The sequence below is a fragment of the Rhipicephalus sanguineus genome, chromosome 11 (assembly GCF_013339695.2).
Source record: "Rhipicephalus sanguineus isolate Rsan-2018 chromosome 11, BIME_Rsan_1.4, whole genome shotgun sequence".
NCBI classification, from domain to species: Eukaryota; Metazoa; Arthropoda; class Arachnida; order Ixodida; family Ixodidae; genus Rhipicephalus; species Rhipicephalus sanguineus.
Genome location: NC_051186.1, coordinates 119,647,028 through 119,671,895, shown reverse-complemented (window position 1 = coordinate 119,671,895; position 24,868 = coordinate 119,647,028). Strand labels below are relative to the sequence as shown.

The 24,868-nt window shown below is 46.3% G+C and overlaps 1 protein-coding gene across 2 annotated transcripts in view; it reads left to right on the top strand.

Moving 5' to 3' along the window:
- LOC119373487 (venom protein 164-like) overlaps positions 1-24,868 on the top strand; it is a 37,101-nt gene that overhangs the window by 4,743 nt on the left and 7,490 nt on the right. For both annotated transcript variants that reach the window (XR_005179875.2, XM_049420449.1), the window contains exon 2: positions 15,112-15,159. Coding sequence is in view for 1 of the 2 variants with exons in the window: in XM_049420449.1 (XP_049276406.1) it covers positions 15,112-15,159 (48 nt within the window). In the remaining variant the exon portion in view is untranslated. The remainder of the gene's footprint in view (positions 1-15,111; positions 15,160-24,868) is intronic.

Genomic DNA, 24,868 nt, shown 5'->3' with positions numbered 1-24,868 from the left:
AGAATTCGCGTTTATGTGACGCCTGGTTATTTTTTACTCTTCTACCACACGACATTACATATTTAATGTGGTTCCTTCCCGACATGAAGCCAGTATAGGATCTTTTTGCAACGCAGTTTCAAGCACCGGCATGGCCCTGAGGTAGAACGCTGGGCTCCCGCGCTGAGGGCCCAGGTTCAAATCTCGCCACCCAGAAATTTTTTCTTATTTCCTTTTTTTTCTTATTTCGGCGATAGTGATTACGCAGACCGGCGGCGGCGGAGAACTACGGCGCCAAAAAACGGCCGTTGAAATGATCTCACAACAGCTTTCGCTGTAAAAAATTACACCGTCTACCACTTAAGGGAACCATGACGGGATGCGATGCACCATTGGGGGCGCACACCAAGTTTCCCTTACGTTCACTCGCCGTTACGTTAGCATTCGTTTATTCGTTTATTAGTACCTCAAGGGTCCTGAGGGACATTACATGAGGGGTGGGCAACAAAACATGATAGATAAAAAGAAAGCAAAAAGTAAAAACAGCACCAACAATAACAACAAAAAAAATAGAAAAACAGGAGGAGATCACACTTAGAAGGATAAAATATGGCTTTTTACTGCAGTTTTAAATTGGGAAAACTGAGATGACATGGTGATGTGGGTGGGAAGGTCGTTCCAGTCTTGCGCAGTCTGCAGGAAAAATGACTTCTGGAAGGTCTTTGTTTTGGAACGTACGGGATAGACGGCGTTGGGGTGAGAATGGCGCGATGTCCGATGTGCAGGTCTGATGAATGCATTGCCTGGTGGCAAGGAATTGAATAACTTATGATACAGGCACAAACGTGAAGCTTTACGGAGAGTGGCAAGATGAGGAAGGTGAAGTTGAGATTTGACTGCTGACACGCTTATGTTAGTCGAGTAATTCGCGATAATGAATCTGGAAGCACGGTTCTGGATAGATTCGAGCATAGTAGAAAGGTTAGCTTGATGAGGATCAAAAATGGCATTAGCATACTCAAGTTTAGGCCTTACGAGTGTTTTAGAAGCTATTAGTTTAGTAGAAGAAGTTGCCGAGGCAAGGTTGCGACGAAGGTGTCCGAGAACTCGATTAGCAGAGTTAGTAATGCCAATGATGTGTTGTGACCCTGTTAAATCAGATGAGATATGAACACCTAAGTATTTGGCAGTGATAGCAGCGGCTACGGGGTAACTGTGTAGAGTGTAAGTGTCAGCCATGTAGTTTTTGTGTCGATGAAAAGTCATTACAAAAGTTTTGTTAATATTGAGGCACATTAACCAGTCTTTACACCGTTCCTGTATAGTGTTAAGATCAGTCTGTAAAACGGAAGAATGTAAGATATTAGTTACATGGTGATACAGTACGCAATCGTCAGCGAATAATCTAATGTTAGAGTTGATGTTACATGGCAAGTCGTTAATGTAAATTGAAAAGAGGAGGGGACCTAGTACCGTATTTTGTAGAACGCCAGAGTGAACACGAGAGAGGGGAGATTTGCAGGAGTTAGCAACAACAAACTGCCTGCGATGGGTTAGGAATTCGCGAATCCAGTTGAGCACGGAGGGGTCTAAGTTCAGGCATGAAAGTTTAAGCATTATGTGAGGTTTGTATTTAGTGTTTGTGTTACCATTACGTTGTGGTTGTGCGTTGCATTTCGTTAGCGCCGACGTTGACGTTACAACTCATCTCAACGGGAGCGAAGCGAGAATGACGGAAGCCGACCGAGCGCACGCGCTTATATACACATGAAATGGGAGTTGCAGAGGATAGTGTGCGTTACAGGCTCCAGCGCAGCTGCATCCCTTGGGAGTAGAGACTGCGCCGGGGCTACAGCGCGGGGGAGGAGAGGAGAGAAGGCGACCGAACACCTGCGTAAAGGAGGAGAGTGGAAGAGAGAGCAGGGGCATGCGCAGAAGGGCGCGGACGCCACCGCCGGACACAGGCCCGGGCAAAAGCTGCTTCGCATCTAAAAGTCAGAGTTTCACTGGAAGGGGTGCAATGAATGCGATAGCAATAAATTGTAGTATTATACGAAGTGAGCCTGGCAGCTAACAGTTTTTTATCCGTTCTCAAGTAACTACAAAACGCTGGTGTAAGAGAATATGGCTGCTCCAGGGAGAGATGCTCTCCACATAGTCACTTCACGTTGAGAGCGCAGCACGTAGAAGGGTATACGAGCCGCCCGCTGTGATGGCTGTCGCGATAGCGCGCGCGCTGGCGATCCCAGCCGCGCCCTTAGATTCAAAGTTCAAAGTTGCGCTGCTCGCGCGACACCCCCCTCCGAGCGAATGCACCCTCCGAGCGACGGAGAGTGCATGCGTCTTTTCATGCTCGTCAAAGAAGGGCGTAGCGTTTCCCGTCTGCTTCGACAGCTGGCCTCCCGAGCGGGTCATGTTATCGCTTGCACCCTCCGAGCGACGGAAATGGGCCGGCTCGTTTGATCTCTGCTTCGGCCGCGTTCGTCGCCCCCGCTCGCGCGCTTTTACCCACGGTAGAGCATACGATGCGCGGAGGATCTTATCTATCTGGACTTCATATGGGAGGGACATGGCGGCGACGGCAAAAACCCGTCGAGACTGTCCATACAATTGCTGTCGCAATAATACGGCAATAAATATTGAATAGCGTGACATCTCATCTTGGAAAAATATTAAAAAGGTGACATTGCAGCCTTTATTTAGCTGGAGTATGTGAATATGCATGACACGAGACAAATTTCATGGCACACATATAGCGTATTTCGTATTCATACATAAAGAACGAACACTCACCACGTGACTGTCAGCTAGTGTGCGGTAGATATTCGATCATATGCATATATCTATCACAAAGATACACTAGCGCATAGTATTTTTACCATGACTGGAGTGTCATTTATGCCTTGACGTTATCAGCACAAATGAGTGGGCGTCATTGAATTCATTCACTAAGCTGGTATGTCTCAGTACATAGAACAATTTAAATCAGATCAAATGAATGCCATAATATCACCATATTAACTCGCATAAATACCTTCGTTGACCTACCGTCGTAATTTTTATTAATTTTAAATGCGAAGCATTTCTTAGCAAACCTTTGGCACTTTGAGTGTTTCTATCTATCTATCTATCTATCTATCTATCTATCTATCTAGCTGCCTACGTCTGGGGGCACTCATGATTGCCTCCTTAACTTGGTGCAGACGAAAATTGGCATCGGAGGGTAAGAGGATTTGGCGAATATAACTGTCGGATGATGACATGAATAACGTGAAAATCATGTCGCGTACGTCGTCAAACACTTTTCTCCAGACACATGCGGCACATACCCGTTTACCACGGGCCGTGGTGCACGGGTATGCGCCACAGGTGACTGACAGTTTATATCTACCCAGGAATGGCGAGAACAGACATTAAATGCAAGAGCGTTAAGAAAAACCGACATCCGCAGCGTTGACCTGACGAATGGAATGAATGAAAATTATGATCCCAGCAGGAATCGAACCCGAGCATTCTGCGTGGCAATCAGGTATTCTACCACGAAACCACGCCAGGTCTATAAACTGGCTTGGAAACAGCTTATGCAGGGGTAATGTCAGTGCGACGTCGATTGTGGTTGTGGTGCTTGCTATATAATTTTACAAGAAAGCAAAGTACACTTCATATGTACTCCTACGATACAGGCGTGATATCTGATTAACGTCTGTGTTTCCAGTGGTAGCTCCGCTTTTATAGCAGTCTAATAAATATTGTATTTGTATTCCCCTGGAGGAATACATTAACGAAAGTTACGCATGATATTCACATCATCGCACCGTAAAATGCACTTAGTCCGCCAGAACGACGTGTGTCCTCTTCATTTCTTACGAAGCTGGGCAATGACCTCATGCTGACCGAGGGTGATGCCAGATTGATTGACAGCCGCTTTGCAGACTAGGCTACGTAGGCCACATACGCCCAGGTAGTCTACGAATACGACAAGCGCCATCCACTGATGTTGGTCTACGTAGCACTATCCAGGCCAACCAGCCTCGACGGCCAATACCTAACCAACGCGACGGGTGACTTCACAACCCCGACATGTGCCCGGCTCTATCGACAGACACTTTGTCGACGAAATGGCCGAGGCATCCATGATTTCCAACAGGTGTACTATACCTCATACTTCACTACACATGGACCCCTCGTCCCCGCGATCACGACCTGATCCGATAACAAGTCATGACCAGCTGCTGGTGCTCACTGATCACGGTGATGATGGCCTTATTCAAGAACTTCTACACATGCACACGCGTTCGTGAAACGTGCGTGCGTTCTCTATCATAAGGGACAAGTATAAGCACTACATATCAGCTTACCGCTTCTGGTGTCACCCATGCTGCCGTTGGCAGCGTAACCCAACTGTAAAGAACTGGTTATATAACACATATGCGGCTCTTCAACATATATGTACGCGTATAAAATTTGTGCAGATCGTCAGCGCCATTTTGTAACGTTTCGCTCAATAAAAAAATTACGCCACAGTCACGTTCCCGCCGCATGCTTCGCGTAACATCGACTCCCGCGGTACGTGGGATCTTCCAAATTTTTTTTATGATGGGTTCTCAAAAAAAAAAGGGGGGGGGGGAGGTCATGAACAACCCCCCAAGTTTAGTGAAAGAACTTGGACGTCGCTTGAGCTTCGCCTTCAGTAGTTGAACACGATAGTGTAATCGGGCCCTGTGCACATGTCCTTCAACAATGCCGCAAGGAAAGCAACGTTTCTGTGGGTAACATTTGCCGTTTCAAACTGTCCTGCAATGTCTGCTAGTATGTACAGTTGCTAAGTGCCCACTACGCCATATTTCTTCCATTTGCAAATTGGCGGAGTACCTTCTACTCTCCCTATGGTGCCACGCGCACCTCCGCAACCGCGTACTAGGGCCCCTAATTTAGGGCCCCTAAACCACCAGCAGACGCTCGCCTGCTCCTCTACGTGCCTTTCATCTGTCACAACAGCCGCCGTGACGTCACCTGTATGATTAGGTGACGTCGCGAGCAAGAGACGTTGTCAGTGGGCGAACAAGTGCCTGTTTTCTGCTAGCAGATGCGCGCGATTCTTGCGTTTTCACCTCAGACGCTGGTAACGGCACTCGGAGAGATGGATAGAGGAGCCGACGAACGCAGCCTAGAGAAGGAAAGAGCGAAAGGAGAAAGCGCGTGCGATTCCGTCAGGTCGATTCCACGAAAGATCGAAAAAGGGTGTATATTTGATGTTTCCGATTTTCCTGATAATTTTGTATGTTGTGCACATATGACTGCACAGCACGAAATCGCAGTTCGTTTTCAAATAAAATTTTCTTTTCAACACAGGAAAATTCGACAAGTGTCGCCGGTTGACGACGACCATTTTACGAAGAGTGCGTTTTCGTAAATTCGCAATCATGCTGGCAGCCACTGAAGCTATATATTACAAATATCTTTCTTTTTGGCGGAAGTAGAAGTAAAGAGGAAATAGCCCTTATCATTTGATGGAATTCTGAGTAAATTATGTATTTTTAAAAATTCACGAAAAACGCTGCGTTTTTGAAAATCAGTCAAATTTGGGACGCTATGGCTACTTCTGTGAACATCTTAGCTTGTTCATATTTGCAGTATGAATAGGCCTTTATGTGAATAATGAACCTCTGCATTTGTATTTCTCTAATAATTTTCAAAGTAGTAAATTTTCATGCTCGAAACACCAAAAAGAAAAAAGTGCTCCTCCATTCAAAAATCTATAATAAAAAGAACCCAATCTCAATTTTGTTCAAAGTCCCCCAAAATGTTCTCAAAGGACTGCAGAATGATATTATGAAAAAACATGATGCATCATTTTTATTACAACAAAAGCAGAAAATGTCAAACATTGTGTTTCCAGAGCGTGGTGGCTACTGCGCAAAGGACATCTCTAGTAACAAGAAAATACAGTAACACGTCTTTTTTTCTTTTCTGAGCTTCGCTAAACAACAGTAATGATCTATGGTCGGAAATTGGGAACTGTTTTGCAAAGAAAAAGACCGTTCCAATTAAATGCATTCGCGTGGTTTGCGACTTCACGCCAGTGTTAGACATCCCTCAGTCCACAGTATGCACTTTCAGTTGTAGCCTCCTTTTCTTCCATCTATTTCAGTTGAGTATAATTCATATATTGAGTGCTAAAGAACGCATTCCCTCGATGCGTCTCTTATGATGAAGTGTTGTGCCAGAATTGAGAGATTGGTATAAAAGCCAAGGTCTCTTCATGAATGGAAATGAATTTCTGGAGAGCGGTCGCCAAGAGGTGTGGTTTTTGTTGGTCCAAATGTGTACGTTGTCAAACCTTATGTGATCAATGCAGAGTTTAAAAAGAATCGATTACGTGAAGATTGGTGGCAGCAGTTCTGGCCACGGACAAAACACGTTTTGTTTGCATTGCATCTGCTTTGTTTTGCATCTCCTTGTATCTCTTGAAGCAGTGCTGGCAGATCTGGTCTCCCTCTTGAATTGAGCGCGCATCCTGCTTCATGACCCTCCGCAAAAGAGTCTCGATCCGATATCTTCTACGTAACGAAAATTCTGCTGCAGCGGAATTTTCTTTTTGTGCACCATGAGGCAGTCCGTACAAAATCTCGGCCATGGCTATAACGCCTACCCATAGCCACCTTCAGAGCGTAGGATAGTGATCGCATCAAAGTGAAGCACAATTTGGATGCTTAACTTATATCTCAGGTGGTGTTTGGCTGACTGTCACAGCCGTACTCGTTGCTGTCGTCTGCTCAGGCGGGCGTCCATCGCGCCGCCCTTTGCACCTGTCCGCCTAACGCATGCTACTCCGTTTACACGAGTGCTTGTAGCGCGGGCCACACGATCCGCACGGTGCGGATCCAGAGACCGGGCAGGAGAGCGACGAGCGGTGAAAAATGTGTCGTGTAACCAACGCAATCGACACCCCAGCTTTTTCTCGTGCATAGCGACAAAGCCTGGCAAACAATGTGGGGCTGCTGTGCTTAGGTTGCACTGCGGTACTCGCCGCTCACCACTGCCGCCATTTGCGATTTCTCACATTCTTACAATGCATGATCGACTCAGCTACACATATTTCGCGTTTAGCTTCGTTACTTTTATATAAGCGCATTTACTAAAAAAAATTATCCAGAGGAATGAAAATGTCCGTGCTGCCCGTCGACGAGGAATGTAAGTGGTGTCGCAAATGCATTTAATTGGAACGATCTTTTTTTTCTTTACAAAACAGTTCCCACTTTCCAACAATAGATCATTACTGCTGTTTAGCGAAGCTCAGAGAAGAAAAAAGACGTGTTACTATATTTTCTTGTTACTAGAGATGTCCTTTACGCAGTGGCCACCATGCTCTGGAAACACAATGTTTGACATTTTCTGCTTTTGTTCTAATAAAAATGATGCAACATGTTTTTTCATAATATCATTCTGCAGTCCTTTGAGAACATTTTGGGGGACTTTGAACAAAATTGAGATTGGGTTTTTTTTATTATAGATTTTTCAATCGAGGAGCACTTTTCTCTTTTTGGTGTTTCGAGCATGAAATTTACTACTTTGAAAATTATTAGAGAAATACAAATGCAGATGTTCATTATTCACATAGAGGCCTATTCATGCTGCAAATATGAACAAGCTAAGATGTTCACAGAAGCAGCCATAGCGTCCCAAATTTGACTGATTTTCAAAAACGCAGCGTTTTTCGTGAATTTTTAAAAATACATAATTTACTCAGAATTCCATGAAATGATAAGAGCTATTTCCTCTTTACTTCTACTTCCGCCAAAAAGAACGGTATTTGTAATATATAGCTTGAGTAGCTGCCAGCATGGTTCCGAAGTTACGAAAACGCATTCTTCGTAAAATGGTCGTCGTCAACCGGCGACACTTGTCGAATTTCGCTGTGTTGAAAAAACTTTTTATTTGAAAACGAACTGCCATTTCGTGCTGTGCAATCATATATGCACAACATACAAAATTATCAGGAAAATCGGAAACATCAAATATACACCCTTTTTCGATCTTTCGTGGAATCGACCGTCAGCGTTCGCTGTAGACTCTTGCACAACTGCAACGCCACAACTAAATTTTGACCTCTGCATGGTTTAGGGGCCTTTTAAACCACTCACTCGTCACGAAATTCACTTGTTTTGACGGCTAGTGCGATTCGGCGTTTCTGCCACGCAGTATTACATCCGTTAAGGAGACTCCACCCCCAACATGACAGTCCTATAGCTTTTTTTGTGAAGCAGTTTCAAGCACTGGCGTGGCTGCGTGGTAGAGCACCTGCTTCCCACGCACGAGGCCGCTGTTCAATTTTCACTCGGGCAGAAAATATTTTATTATTTTTAAAGACGATAGTCTTTCTTGGGCAACTTTAACGCAGGAAATTTTGGTTTGTCTGTCTTTCTGTTTGCCTGTCTGTCACCCGATTCAGCCACCTGTCCAAAGATGAACCACTTGCCCAAGGGACAGCCATCTTGAACTGGTGTGTAGGTTCATACTTGTGTACATTGTCGATCAAAAAGCAAACATTACGCATGTCTGAGGCGCAACATCACTACGTAAGTATTAGGTGGTGTGTTCCTTTACGAGAAAATACATAGATACGCAAATCTAAAGACCGTAGTTTCTTAATTAAGCTGCACTGAAAATGCGGTTGCGTTGAAAATGCAACGCTATGACGGCGACGAACGCCCTCTGCCACGGAAGAAGGAAACCCTCTGCACAAGCTCATGTTTCCTGACGTATGCCAGATGGCGCTGATATCTCACGCAGCGCTTGTCTATCGTCTTTCGGCGGGGTTTGCAGCGTAGCACGCAGATACGCGGCCGTTTTTTTATTTGCATCTATCTAGAATGTTCGCTCACATACAACGCTGAGCTTTTGGTCACAAGCAAAGACGCTGACACCAGCACGGAATTTCTGCGAAACGAGCTCCAAAGCTATCGCGTTAAAAACGCATGCTGCGGATAGCAGACAGTGCTATGAACATCTCATCCAAGTCTTGCAGTCGTGCGCAGCAAGGAGATTTTACAAGCGGAGCGGGAAATTGCCATTCTCTGAGCCGCCACCCTCTTTTCATATGGAGGACTGTGCTCGCTCTCTTTCGAGCTACCGGCGCGTGCTATTTAACGTCGAACAGCAAGCAGCATGTCGTTGGCCAATGGCCGACATTAATCATGAGCGGCGTTTGGAACAGATGCGCCTCTTGCCACAGGTGCCGCCATGTGCCGGCACTGGGCTCTATAGTCGACTAACATTACAGAGTGTGCCAGACTCGCACACAGGCATCAAAACGGGGGAGAGCGATCGCGTTTCACGTGTGCTCAAGTTGGTGACGCACTCTGACTTAACTTCTTTCTACCGAGTTATCCCTTCCAGCCAGCTCGTCGAGACTACAGAAGAGAGAAAGCACTTAAAGCGCGCGACTAACCCCTTGACCTCGGCTCATTCTCAACGAATTCGGAAATTTTTTGCGGCGATGAATTCATGAGGCATTCCGACACTGAATTCATTGGATGATTAGTTGGAAAAGTAGTCCATGGCCGCTTCAGAGGTTCCCTAGTGCTTGGCTTATGTTCACTAGTGACGCCTACGCTCGCAGCAACTACAGACATTACATCAAATCAAATCAAATCAAATCAAAACTTTATTTTATCTCAGCAAGAAGAAAGGGGGTTGCGGGAAAGAGCTGCATTACTGCAGCTTGACTAAGCCCAGCCCCCTATGTTACAGCTCGACAGTGTGTAGCACTGACTATAGATAGATGACACGCAAACACAAATCATGGCACTTTGCATAAATATGGAAATAAAGGAAAGAGTAATACAATAACGTACATGTAGTAAGTTGGTCCCTTTTTTTTCATAAATGTAACACAACGCAACGCCACGGCGCCAGAAAGATATACAAAAAATTAATTTTGAAATATTATGTGGCAATGAACAATCGTAACCAAATAAGAGAAAGAAGCGCCATGACCACATCAAACTCAAAGTCTATGTAAACAGGTAATAAAACGCTTATTTATATTTATATATACACACGTACTCATGCTCTGCTGGAATTTCACAGTGGGATTCAACGAAATGAAATGAGTGAAAAAGGAGCGAGGAGACATGTTATCCGGGTCTAATCCATGCGTAGTTAAGGTGCTCAAAGGTTGAGCAATACGATACGATACGAATTGCTACCCATAGTTAGTACGACAAAAACGTGCCAAACACAGATCAGCATGTCTTGTGCAATATATAATTTCACGACGATGCAGATTAAACAAATTCACATAACTAACATTTCCCTTTCGCAGGGCAGTTCTGTACATGCAAGCCAGACAAAATGAGCAAATGAACTCAACTGGCATTAGTTTGTATTCGTAAAAATATTGCTACGAAGCGCTACCGAAGATGAAGAGGGAGACGTGATGAAAGAGGACGACGTTCCCTGATTCCGCGCGGACTTGGCTCCATCTTGTATGCCTGGCTTTGTCCTCTGTATATACCTTGTAAATATAACCTTCAACGCCTTTTCTCCCCGTAACATTTTGGTGGAGGTGCTGGGTGTAACCAGCAGCAGGTCAGGGCCGTCAGGATACATGTTGTGACGATATAAGATGCCATCTTGGAGCACAAACAGACGGAGAGACGGAGGAGTTGTGGGGCCACTCAGCCGGTTAATGATGTCTCTCAAGTGAGGATCACGTCGTTGCTCGTCTCCGATGTTGGCGAACGCTAAAAGTGCCAACACGAATGTAGACTCGCCGCTCTCAGGAGGATCTGGTGGGTCTACTGGATGACGCGACAAGCAATCTGCGTCCTCATGTTGGCGACCCGTCTTATAGACAACGGTGAATGAATATTCTTGCAGCCGTAAGGCCCACCGACCCAGCCGTCCAGTAGGATCCTTTAACGATGAGAGCCAGCATAAGGCATGGTGGTCGGTGACAACGGTGAACGGCCGTCCATACAAATATGGGCGAAATTTGCCCACCGCCCAGACAAGCGCGAGGCATTCGCGTTCCGTGATCGAATAATTGCGCTCCGCGGGTGACAAAAGACGGCTAGCGTATGCAATGACACGGTCGCTACCATGCTGTTGTTGAGCCAGAACAGCACCAATGCCATGGCCGCTGGCGTCGGTACGCACTTCTGTTGGAGCGGACATATCAAAGTGGCCGAGAATCGGTGGCGACGTGAGGCGCATGGTCAGTTCTGTGAAGGCACTGGCTTGTTCAGGACCCCAGGCAAAAGTCACATCCTTCTTGAGTAGATCCGTGAGAGGGCGCGCAATGTCAGCGAAATTGCGCACAAATCTTCGAAAGTAGGAACACAGGCCTACAAAGCTGCGAACGTCGTTCGCACAGGTCGGCACAGGGAAATCCTTGACTGCGCGGATTTTTTTCTGGATCGGGACGAACACCAGAAGAATCGACAAGGTGACCGAGGACAGTAAGTTGCCGGCGGCCGAAGTGGCATTTCGACGAGTTGAGCTGAAGTCCGGCCTTGCGGAACACAGAAAGAATTGTCGAGAGACGCTCGAGGTGTGTCTGAAAAGTCGGCGAAAAGAAAATGACGTCATCGAGGTAACATAAGCAGATTGACCACTTAAAACCGTGAAGGAGAGCGTCCATCATTCGTTCGAAGGTAGCTGGGGCATTGCATAACCCGAACGGCATCACTTTAAAGTGATAAAGGCCATCAGGCGTAACAAATGCGGTCTTTTCACGGTCCATGTCGTCAACTGCAATCTGCCAGTACCCGGAACGAAGGTCAATTGAAGAGAAATACTTCGCACCACTGAGACAGTCAAGGGCGTCATCTATCCGCGGTAAGGGGTACATGTCTTTTTTGTTACCTTGTTGAGATTTCGGTAATCGACACAGAAGCGCCAGCTGTTGTCCTTCTTCCTGACAAGCACGACAGGGGAAGACCAGGGGCTTGAAGAAGGTTCAATGATGTCCCGGGCAAGCATCTTGTCGACTTCTTTCTGTATAACTTGGCGCTCAGTATGGGAAACACGATAGGGTCGTCGGTGGATCGGGTTAGCATCGCCGGTGTTGATTCGATGCTTCACAACGGTTGTCTGGCCCAGTGGCCGGTCATTGAGGTCAAAGATGTCCTGGTACGACGCGAGAAGGGCACGAAGGGCGTTCGCATGTTCGGCCGGGAGGACAGAGGCGATCATTTTCGTCATGCTTTCTGATGAAGTTGGATCCAAATCAGGACTGTTCGGCAATTATGTATCCCCTGTTAAGGCGGAAATGTGGTAGTCGCAGGCCGGGGCAAGGGTTGCGAGGGAGATACCCTGGGGCAGCACCTGAGGGCATAGTCCAAAACTGACGATAGGGAGACATGCGGCATTGGCGTGAATACGGATGACGGTGTGCGGGAACGTGACATTTTGCGAGCAGAGGAGGGTAGCGTTGGGTGAAACGACGTAATCTCCGTCGGCCACGGGTGGATCGGGAGAGACGTCAATGTACGTAACGGCCAGAGAGGGGACGCGAACGAAATCGGCACAGCACAGCTTGCTAGGCGCAGGATCAGAAGGCTCAACGGCATAAGGTAAGGCGAGTTGGACGACACCCGTGGCACAGTCAATAAGAGCTGAATGGGACGACAGAAAATCAAGTCCTAAGATGAGTTCATGCGGGCATTGCTCCAATACGTAGAACAAAACAGAAGTATGGCGCCCAGCAACAGTGACGCGAGCAGTACACATCCCAGTGACAACTGGAGTTGCACCATCGGCTACACGGACCACAGCGATCGGAGCAGGAGTGAGCACCTTCTTTAGGCGAGCACGGAGGTTCGAGTTCATAATCGATACGTGAGCGCCAGTGTCGATGAGTGCTATAACAGGTGCGCCGTCGACATCTACTTTGAGCAGGTTGTTGTGTCCAGGTAATGTAAGCAGAGGAATTTCGGTTCGGGTCGTCAAGGCAGGCTCACCTCCAGGAGCTGCGCCCGTTAGTTTTCCGAGGAGCGGCGGGAGTAGAAGGGGGAAGGTGAGCGACGACGCAGAGGAGAGCGGGACAGGCGACTGGACGGCGAAGGGGAGCGGTGTGGTCTTGCGGGCGATGAGGGTGTAGCGGCGTCGTCTTCAAGGGGCGCAGGCTGGCGGGAACTACCAGGTGAACGGCGGATGTTGGGATAGGTCGGCCAAGGCTGTGAGTTCCAGGAACTGCGACAGTGGCGAGAAATATGGCCGACGCGTCCGCAGCAGAAGCAGATGGGCCTGTCATCGGAGGTTCGCCATTCCGCCGAGTTCGGGTAACGAGAACGGGCGTACGAGTTGCGGGGCAGATCAGGTGCGGCGGGTGGACGGTATTCGGGTCTGTTCACTGGGCAGTGTCTGGATTCCTGCGTTGGCGAGCTCCTGGCGTACAACGGTCTGGATGAGGGAAATCGTGTGTGAATCGTCGGGGGCACGAGCTTGCGCAGGGACCGTAGATGCAGCTTCAATTTCGCGACGGACGAGGCGTACAATATTCTCAGCTGCAGCAGGAGCAGGTGGTGGACGGATGTCCTCGCAAGTAGACGTCGCAGCCGTGTTGGGAAGACGTGAAAAATTTGTCGTAATCCGACGACTTTTCGCTTCTTCAAAGCGTCGGCATTCATTAATGACGTCGTCCACTGTCGACGAGTTGCGGAAAACCAGGAGAGTGAACGCATCATCCGCGATTCCTTTGAGGATATGCGCAACCTTTTCAGCTTCGGCTTAGACGTGTGTTCTTTAGAAGCAAGATTTCCTACATCACCAATGGCTCATTTTTGACATATTTTAACTTAGTATTATGTTGCTTTGATGTTGCAGCCCAGACTAGGTGGCAGTAATTTATTCTAGAAAGAAAGAGAGTTATACACGGTGCGTTTCACAATGGTGGGCAAGACATGTCGGTGTCTATGTAAAAGTCCCGTTATTCTGTTTAGCTTTCCGCAAAGACAGTCGACATGTTTGTTCCAAAGTAAATTTTCTGAAAATATAACTCCAAGTGTTTTTACCTCACTTGAAATTTTAATTTCTTCATTTCCTAAACGAAGGCACGTAATATTTAGGACTAAAAAATGGGGGACCCTTAAGCTTCGCCTTTAAGAGTTGAACGCGATAGCGAAATTCGGCCCCCAGTGCGCACTTCAACCACTAAGTGCATACTTATTAATGTGTGTTGTTACACACACACGCACACAGACACCACACACGCGCGCGCGCTGTGTATCTGTAGTAATGGGACAGGCACTGGTAGAGGTTTTCGATCTAAAGCATTTCCCTGTGCTAGAGTCGAGACATATTTCTCACAATACCTCACAGATGGCAGCAAATTATCTAATGCTTGCTATTTGCTTGATCAACGCCTCTCTAGAAAGGAGCATGGCCTCCGAGATGGCGGGGACGCCACGCGCCGGCCATCTCGGAGGCCATAAAAGGAGACGTTGGCTTGATATGTTTTCCGCTAGATGGACATAGTTGTCCCTTTTTAGAGCTCTGAGAGTTCGTGTGTGTTTTTAGCGACGATGGCTGCACTATCCCGGCTATATTCGAAGCATGGCGTCGCGCAAAAAACATAGTTTGATGGCCTCGCCAGGGCGCATACAAATCGCCGAACGGGCTCATTTTCGTTGTGACACCTGCCAAACAAAATGCGTTGAGACTCCTTCCACTACATGGCATCTATGTACTGTTTTTTCCCGAAGCAGTTGCAAGTAACATTGTGGCCTTGTGGTAGGACACCTGCTTGCCACGCAATCGGCCTGGGTTTGATCCTCAAGGGGACCGAAGATTTTTATTGTTTATTTTATTTGCATCTTTCACGATGTTTCGGTCGCAAGCGACGTAGCGACGCCGATACCGACCTCGGCATTTCTGCGACACGAGCTCTCTAACGCTATCGCGTTAAAATTAGCCACGTTACGACGGTAGTAGATTGTTGCGCTGCGTCTCAGCCATATTCTCACATAAAGTGGTTGCAGCTAGATCACGTTAGTCGGCAAGGTGGAAGTACCTTACGGTTGTCTCATTTGCCAGACGTGGCCACACACATGCGATAGCGTTAGAGAATTTATTTCTGTCAACGCGTCTTCCTATTAATTTACAACACTGCCTCAACCTTTGCAGTTCGACGCGGAGACGTTGCCATATATTGTTTCTGGTTACAGGAGTCTGGTAAGTAAAAAAAAAAATTGACCTTTAAAAGCACAGTAAAACTTAGAACTTAAAAAAAAGCGTGCTTTGATATGCGAAACTTATAGGACAGTTAAAGCTACTAAAAGAAACAGAAATTTGTCCATTAAAGAGGATAGCTTATAAACGCGATCACACGACTCTGTACCCGCTGAGCGTGGGCTCTTAATACAGATTTCCGCAGACGGTTACTTCTGAGAACCCCAAAAGTGCAACTAGGCAGGTTCTTCCATGTTACGAAACGAATAATGGTAAAGGTATTTGTTTTTGTCGACACACTCTGATAATATATCGTAATAATCGCTACGGAGAATTAGTGTACTTTTGACCTAGCGCTACAACTGAATACGAAAGGTAACTAATATTAGAAACATTTAGCTTGTCCGTATACTTTTTAACGTTACCGTGTTAACGGAACGGCGGATGGCGTTTACCGTGTTACCGGAAAGCACGTTTAGAAACGTTTTAGCTTCCCATATGTAAACGTTTACGTACGTACGTAAATATATACCTTTGCATTTGCGCAAACCACTAATTGATGGTGATAACCGCATTAGAACTGTATTTATTTAGATAAAGCTCAATCACCGCTGCGACAAAATCGCAAGAGACGTTTTTAGCGTGTATGGTTGCCCGGTATACGCAGATGATGCTGACATCTTGTGACGCTTTGTGCAACCAGAACCACTACCATGGACATGTTTGTTTTTGCCTGCTGTTTTTGAGGGGAAAACGGATGAAAAAGGCAACAAATTCCTAATTACGCCGCTGCAAGGCATTTACACCACGAGTAGAATGCACCAAGTTTCTGCGAGGACAATGCTGTGTTTGCCTGGTACATCTTGGCCCTGCTACTTGGCACCACCTATCCGGCTTCTCAGGGTATAATAAGGTTTTTTTGGTATAATAAGATAGATTTAATCAATGTAGATAAAGTGTTAGGCCAGCATGAAACAACGAAGTTTTTTCTTTTTTCTTCGACCATGGTGGCAGACATGTCACCGCCCCGTTATAAAGGGGATGCTCATAGAATCCATCCATCCATCCTCAGGGGATTTAGGCCTCTAACGTTTAAGGCTTCCGCATCCTAGGTCACTCTTTTTTCGGTAATCCGGATCAAACAAAGTGGTCGTGATTGGCAGTCGCATGTCGGCTTGTTTTGACTCGGCGGCTGGAGTCTCCGAAAAGCGGATATCGCGAGTAGCCACGAAAGACGTGAATCCGCGAGCTATGGCCGCAGATGTAAAACGTATCCGGGTAGTTGTCTACGTTCCCGACTTGCTCAATGGGAGCTAAAAGCTCCCATTGAGCAAGTCGTACCTATTAAGGTTATCTACGGACCATTAGCGTTTGAGAGCATAGAGAACACTGGGCTGCCTCACAGTTGCTAAAAAATCACTGTTACTTCATTATCACTATCATAGCCAGAGGCGTCAGTTAAAAGGAGGCAGGGGCGTTCACATCCCCACTCCTTTTTGCTGTGAAAAGCTCTAACAGCTCCATTTCGCGTTTGAACTTATTCTAGAAAGTTAGCATGATGATCTGATGAACCATGTGCAAACATACCGCTGTATACAATGACTACTATAGCATTTGTGCAGTTCTGCACGGAAGTATGTTACGAGAAATACAGTGAAACCTCGGTGATACGATCACAGCTCATACAAATTTCGGGGTGATAGAAATATTTCGTTGGTCCCGGCTAATGGCCATTGGCCTCAATGTAATGGAATACGGTACGGTTGTTCCGAACCAATTTTCACCCAGAGACGTTTCATACGAACGTTCGCTACCACCCAGGTTCGAAGAGGTGCTGTCCGCGTTGTCGCGGACACACCGCCAAATTGTCAGAATCATGGTGTAAGAAAACCACTTTTCTTACGGTCACAATTAACCTTCAGAGATGCGTCACGGCCTCTTAGTGTCGCTGGTCACAACGCACCTAGTTTATTATTTAAATGCGCGCGTACGGGCCGTATAATTACGAGTGCTGGTATGATTGCCGACATCTAAAAACTTAACTGACAATCAGTCAGGATTCTTCCTGACGTTACCGCAGCCCTGACAAAAAAAAAGAAAATGTACGCCAGCTTTCTTTTGTCGCATGCTAATTTTCGATTCTTTCTGGTCATACGAATTTCGGATGATACGAATATTTTTGGTGGTCCCGTGAGATTCGTATCACCGAGGTATCACTGTAATTCCTTTTGAGATGAATGGAAGAGCACCGTTCTGTTAAAAATCGGTAGAAAGGTAACCGCAACTCGGTGCGTTCACGAAGGAACGGCAGAGGGAATGACGTTCTTTCTGTCAACATTCAATGGCATTCAACAGACGCACGCACGTAGCACGTCATGCAGAACAGGGCGGATGGCGCAAGAAACTGCCGCTCGCCTGTCACGTGAGTATGCCGCATCATTCTAGGCGGCCGTTGGGGGCGCAGCATGGCGCCGAGATCAACCCTGTGCGCGAGGAATTGGCAATTTTTTGTTTGTGTTCGTTTTCTCTGAGCCAGTATGGACAGCAATCAAGAGCCGTTCTGGAGTTGTCCACGCACCGTGGAGAACATTTACTTCACATTCGAGAATTATCGAACCTAATTGTAAGGCAACTGCCAGGAAAGGGAGACTTTTCTTTTGTTTGCCGAATTTTTTGTTCGATCACCTCGAAAGTCGCTTTTTTATGCGTATTTGGCTGGTTCCGTTACGTGCCACGGTCAGCGTGTCGGCATAGTAGAAGCGCGGAGCCTTTAGACAGCTCGGACTACAAGAGCCGAGGGGTCTGCGAGCGGTTCTGCGAACTCTTTAAATGCCAGATAGCAGATTGATGGTGTTTGACAAGTACGGGAACGAGTAATCCGCCACAACGCCTTCGCCCCCGGAATATTAGTGAAATACCAACGTGTTAACGAACGAAACCCCGCGCGATGGCATCCCGCTGCGCACGAGTGGGCTCTTTACGGGCCTTAACGTAACGTTGGCGAAGTTACACTTTTGTTTGGCCCTGTTCCTGTGTGTGTGTTCTCGTAGCGTGATCTTATGAGCTGGTTTATTCGTCCGTTTGAGAGCTATGTATGGTTTATGCTGCATGTAGCTGGGGATAAATCTCAGCCTTTTGACATATAGTTGTGTGGATGGCGGAGAAGAGGCTCGCTATTCAGTGTACGCGGGCGCTGCAGTGGCGCCTGCCCGGTGACTTGGATGTGTTCGTTTGTACAGGCATTCATTCAACATGCAAATCACCTCCGCTGCTATCGGCCATGTTCCGTGCGACAGCCGCTTTACTGGAAACGTCCCTGTAATGCAATAAACGATACGCGTACATTCAGCGCCACATTCATGTAGCGCCCGCGAGCCTGCTCTCGCCTGTATGACCTTGGTTAACTGTTATTATTTGTGTACAACACGGCATTGCAATCAAGCGCTTCCGTGGAGCGGCTCTTCAGCATTGTCAATCAACTGCTGACGAAAAGCAGGTCTGACTGCCGGACACCAAGGTGGAGTTGCCACTTACTGAGTTCGCACGAGGGACTTCACTAAGTTGCAAATATCCTGGACATCTTAGGCATTATTTTCTACCCATACCCTAAGCGCTTCTGGCATTAGCGCTTGCGTGTGTCGCACTATTTTCGTCCCTTTTTTTTCAGAAGCTTTTGCGCCGAAGAAGAGATCATTATCTAACATTGAATCATTACTTCTGAAATGACCATGCATAGTTTCTTTGAATGCTATTTCTTATGCGAAAAAAAAATAATTGTATTAGTGTATATGACGAAATTTCTATCTCAGAAACGCAGCATCGTGACTGTGTATTTGAGTACCGACGTGGAACATGGCACATGTTTTGAACTTGTAAAACGCGAGCACCATTGCAGTTGGTCATTGATTTGACATGTCCGGTGTTCTAAAAAATTCCAGGAGAGCTTGTCTACATTATTTTTATCTCCACATAACCTGCTGCCGCTAATGTGAAATTGCTATATTATATGTATTTCGAGGTGAGCTTTGCATTGCTCCCATCATTTTGCCTCAGGATAAACACTATATATTATTATAAACATTCAAATATAAGTTTATTTATAGATACATTCCAATGTTCGAAATGTAACTGCAACTCATTCCTTACACAGTAAAGGAACTTGTTATGGGAACTCATTTCTAATTTGGGAAGGAGCGAGGAACGAGATTTCCTTCCTGACTTAGAAGAACGTCTAAACCAGTCGATTTCTCTTTTCGTCACGTACACAGTAGCATCGGCTTTATGCAATGGGACATCTGCCCTTACCGAAACATCAATTTCATCGCCGTTAACAATGTACGCTTTGATCGGTGGCACACTTGAATTGAGACAGACACATCGTATACGACATTTACAGAATGTTCTCGTGGTGTGTAGCTGTTTCTTCCGTCGTAAAGCAAGCAAACGCTGCAAAATATGAATTTGACAAAACCCGTTGCTCTTCGCATAGCTTCTCTTATTTCGCGCCCTTTTGACTCTAGCCTTAACAAGACAACTATGATGGCCAGCGCAGTGCAAACGAAGCACAGTGAGAGAAAAGGAAAATACGACACAGACACTGTCTAGCAACTCAAAGCTTAATACAAAAGCAAAATATATATGTGGGCCGGAATGAGAACGCACCATCGTCCTACCTATAATCTTTCTTCCCTTAGTAATCTCATCGAATAGTTATTTATTGTTCGCCTCAGCAAATAGCTGCATAAATTTAATATACTGATGCCTTGCCAGCTCGATTCTCGTGCTGAAAGCTGCACTAACCTTCTTGTCCTTTTCCTCTCTGGCTGTATCAAACGCGCTCTTTACTTAGGATGCGTAGTTGGGTTGAATATTTTTTGACTTCATAAAGGCATTTTACACCAACAATTACCTCGTTTTGTCCAACAAACTAAAGCTGTACCGCAATTTAGGTGCACCCATCAATATTTCAAAGAGTTTTGTGCTTAACAGAAAGCACACAGTATAAATAACACGCTAATTTTCCTCTAATAAAACAATTATTCAATGGGTTGCTAAAGTGCTTTTGTAGAGCCCATTATTATTTCTACTTTACGTTAATTACCTAATTGACATTACCTAAATGGCTCACTGCGTTTTATATGCTGAACGTACAATTTCGTTCTCTGATAGATGTCTCATCATTATGAGTAACAAATCATTTGCTGCACTACGAAGCACATCCTAGTGCATTTCTGGTTTTTAAATCAGCAACACACAAGATAACCTCTTTGCCAAGAAACACAACTGACTCTCATTTCAATATTGCCAGTGATTGTGTATCATTTCTTGGCGTCCATCTTAATGCTAACCTTCTATTTGCTAACAACGTTGCTCACATGAGAAAAATGACATCATTTGGCATTCGCGCATTGCTTAAGGCTCTGCCATATTTTTCTTATTAGCCACTTGTTTATGTTTACTTCGTTTTCATAAATTCTCATGTCAATTATGACATCACATCACGGGGGAATACTTATTAGTGTTCACCTCTACATAAAAAATGGGCCTTTTCACAGTACTTTTAACTGTTCTCGCGACAGCAGCACCACTGACCTTTCTCGTTGCACGAACATGTCAACTGTTAACAACATATTTCTGTGCGATATAATTATGTTGCTGTATAAACAAACAGCAGTTAAGCTTTCTAGTAACTACACAGACCCTGAACTTTCAGTAAATACTAATATCACCAGGTGTGCGGCTAATGTAAACTTCTTCCTTGCTAATGTTCATACTAATTGCGGTAACTCATTTTCAAGCTTCACTGCGATCTGATTATGAAATCTTTTACCTATGTTAATTAAATGTAAAAATTTTAAATATCAATGAAGAATTTATTCAAAGAGGCTTAAATTTTTATCTGCCTCTCTCTTTAGTTGTACTAGACTTCGGTTCTATATAGTGTATTTCTTGAGCGCATTGCTTGTTTTTACAGCGAACGCTGTTATGAGATCACAACAACAGCCGTTTTTGGTACCGTAATTGTCAGCCGCCGCCCGTGTCCGTAACCGCTCTTGCGCAAAACGAACAAAACTAAATAAGAAAATAAAATTTCCACGATTGGATTTGAACCACGGCTCTCGGCGTAGCAGTCAAGTATTCTACCACGGGGCATGCAGGTGCTTAAAACTTCTTTGCAAAAAAAAAGACCCTATACAGGCGTTATGTCAGACAAGGAATCGCGTTAACATACGTAATACAGCGAGGCCAAAGAGTAAAATAACAACCAGGCGTCACACATTGCTAATTGCGCAACGACCGTGTGCTTTGAAGTTTCCCACCAAGAACAAAGTGCTCAGCCATGTATCTTCATCGTCATCAGCCACATGCAGCATCAACAAAATGCACAGAATGCCTCACAGATGCGTAGCGCGTACCTAGTTTATCCGAAGAAAGACGAAGAGTGGCATAGTGGGTGTTTTCGTACTTCACAATAATTATGATTTATAGCATAGCGGACACCCGCATGTGTTCTTGTATTAGTTGCCCCGAGAGACTTTTCAACGGCCTTAGAAAGGATGCTATTCCAGCTTTCGCTGTGTTGTATGTTCAGGGCTGGCCCCAGTTGTTTTTGTTCTTTTACAATTTTCATGTATGCGTTTCTTTCCTCTAATTTATGTTCTTTTGCGGCATCGGGACGATGCTTTCTTAGAAGGGGCAATGCCACGTGTCCTCTTTTTTTCCCCTGTAACCGTCCGATTACACGTTTGTTGTAAATGCGGTGTGAAACCCCCACGTTATGTGCGTGCTGTCATGCGCATGCGCTAATTTCCTTTTCCTTCTTTTCAATTACATCATTCCCCTTTCCACTTTGCTTGTATATATATGCATGCAATAAACGGTTTTTGCTGTTCTCGGCCGACACGGAATCATCAACGTCTCCGTCTTTTCATGCCAGCAGCTAGGATGCCGCCGGTATCCTACAGTGGCGACGAGCAATGAAAACACCCACGCAGTCAAGTAGGAACCCGAAGTTAAACATTCAGTGACAACCGCACTGCTGACAACGATGGCCTCCTACATGCTTCCCAACTTCGACAACGCCACAGATAAGTGGAAACCTTACCTCATCAAAGTGGAGGCGTATTTTGAAGCGAATGCTATTTCGGATTCTGCTAAGAGGGCACTTCTAGTAGCTGCAGTTAGCACGTCGACGGTCGAAATCCTGATGGGGTGGATAGAACCTGCAAAGCCGAATGCCTTAAGGTACGAAGTAGTCAAGGTGCTAAATGACCACTATGACCCAAGGCGAATGAAATCGATGACATCTCCCAGTTTCCAACCACTGTCGGCAGGAGGGAGAATCCATTCAGGATTTCATAGTCGTAATCCGGCGCATTGCAGACAATTGCAATTTCGGAGATTCTCTGAACAGGCTACTTAGAGACCGAATTGTCTGTTGTGTGGGTTCGTGTGCTGTGCAGAAGCAACTTCTGGCAAAAAAAGATTAACTCTGGAGGAAGCCGAGTCGATAGGAATAGCCGCTGAAACTGCCGAAAAAGACGCCAGGACAATGTCTGTTCTTAAAGTGGAAGCGCGTAGCAAGCTGCCATCGAGATCATGGAGCACTCAGAGCGATGGGAGTGTGGAAGATGTGGCAGTTCTAGACATGATGGCAACAGCTCCAGATGGAAGAATGCACGATGTTACGCTTGCGGCCTGAGAAGTCACCTCGCTAAAGTGTGTCGCAGCTGCATTGACAAAGATGTTGCCGCCCCTCGGCAAGTACCTTACGCGAAAGCTTTGGCGGTAGAAGAGGCATCTTCAGAAGAGGATAGCAGTGGTAGTGCTCAGATTTGGACGTTAGCTTCAGCGCGAAAGAATTCTCTCGAGCCGCTAATAAGAAGAACGTTCAGCTGGGCATGCGTGAGCTTGTCCATGGAAGTCGACACAGGTTCCCCGGTTTGCTTCATATGACGGCTGCTTTTTGAAAATCATCGCAAATGCTGACCAAGTTTTAAGCTTTCGCACTTAAAGTTATCCTGCTACAGTGGAAGGTTGCCAGTGATGGGCGACCTGCAACTTTGTGCGAGATACCGCGATACTTCTGTTGACTGTTCTCTTGTGGTTCTAGACTGCACCGGGCCAAGCTTGTGTGGCCGAGACCTGCTAATCCTTCTCGAACAAGCTGGCGTTCCGGTAGTGAGAGTCGCACACGTTGACGTGCCGCACACCAGCTGCTGCGGACGCCCAGCTAAAGCTGTATAATTAGTACCTACGAAAGCAGTGCACTCATCGTTAACAGGCGCATGTTGTTCGTGTCCGCAACTCCATGAATATTCCGTCCTCCGAGCGTCACGTCGAGCACGGAACCTGGCGTCACCGCCACCGAAGATGAGCATGTTCGTTCGAACACAAAACTACAATACAGGCAACTGACGCAAGCCGCGCAACTAACGCATTTCAAAAGACAGAGGAGGCGGAGGCGCTGCGCGAGCCCTGTTCTGCTGGCGAGCGAGCCACGGGCCATGGCGCCACAACGGCGCCGAACGGCAGACGTGCGATATCTACGGCGTATACGGCGCCACCTTCATCACGGAAGCCGTCGGGCTTCACCATAGCCTAGTGAATTCTTTAGAAATGCTAACTTTCTTTTGCTGCTTCTACCTTCCAAAAGGGGTTAAAGGGATACCGGAAGAGAGTCACAGAGCCGTGACCCTCTTTTGACTATTTTTCATCTTAGAGTGCAGTCTGCCTCCACAGCGTCTTTGGTCTTGCGCCAGTGACATTGCTCGCAAATTGTAGCAAACCAAAGAGAAGCTCCACATCCTAGAAAACGATTGGCAAGTCTAATCGCAATATCGGGACAACCCCAAGTTTCTTGCTTTGTAGGAGTCCTGTAGAACGTAATGAATGGCTCGATGCAGGTACTTTAGCAGTACAAAAAGCACTTCGGAGCCACCAGGAACGATATTGTGTCCATGGAGTCTAAGCACAGTGTACTAGAATACTTTGGGTAGTGGAAAGAGCGGCGAGCAGCACGTTAGGCACTTGATGTCAATACTGCCAGGTGGCGCTAGCGGCTCTTAACCGAGCACCGGCAAGCGGACGAAAGCAGCTTGGCTGCGGGACAGGGTAGCTAGCCAGCGCACTGCGAAGGTTTTGTTTTACACTGTTACAGCGGATATACGTAGCGCTCACACTGGAAATGCTCTTACTAGCTTATGAGCACAATAATCAGAGACATTACTTCAGCAGGGCTAAGCTTTCGACAGATTCCCTCAGCTGAGGAGACGGCGCAAGACACGGTGTGCGTAAGGCCTCGCGTTTATTTAGTAGACCTTGTAGCGTTGAATAGTGACGTCTGCCTCTTTTTTTACAGCCAAAGCTGTTATGAGATCACAACAAGGGCGTTTTTGGCGCCCTAGTTGTCCGCCGCCGCCGTCGGCGTCCATAACCACTATCGCTTGAAATAAGAAAACAAAGGAAATAAGAAAAAAATTCCAGGATGGAAGGAGGTTCGAACCTAGGCCCTCTGCGTGGGAGCCCAGTATTTTACTTCAAAGCCGTGCCGGTGCTTGAAGCTGCTTTGCAAAAAGAACTTATAGAAATTTTATGTCGGGAAGGAACCACATTAACATATGTAATGTAGCGTGGTAGAAGAGTAAAATAACAACCAAGTGTCACACAATAAGAATTCTGTAACGAGGCGTCACACAATGCGAATTGCGCC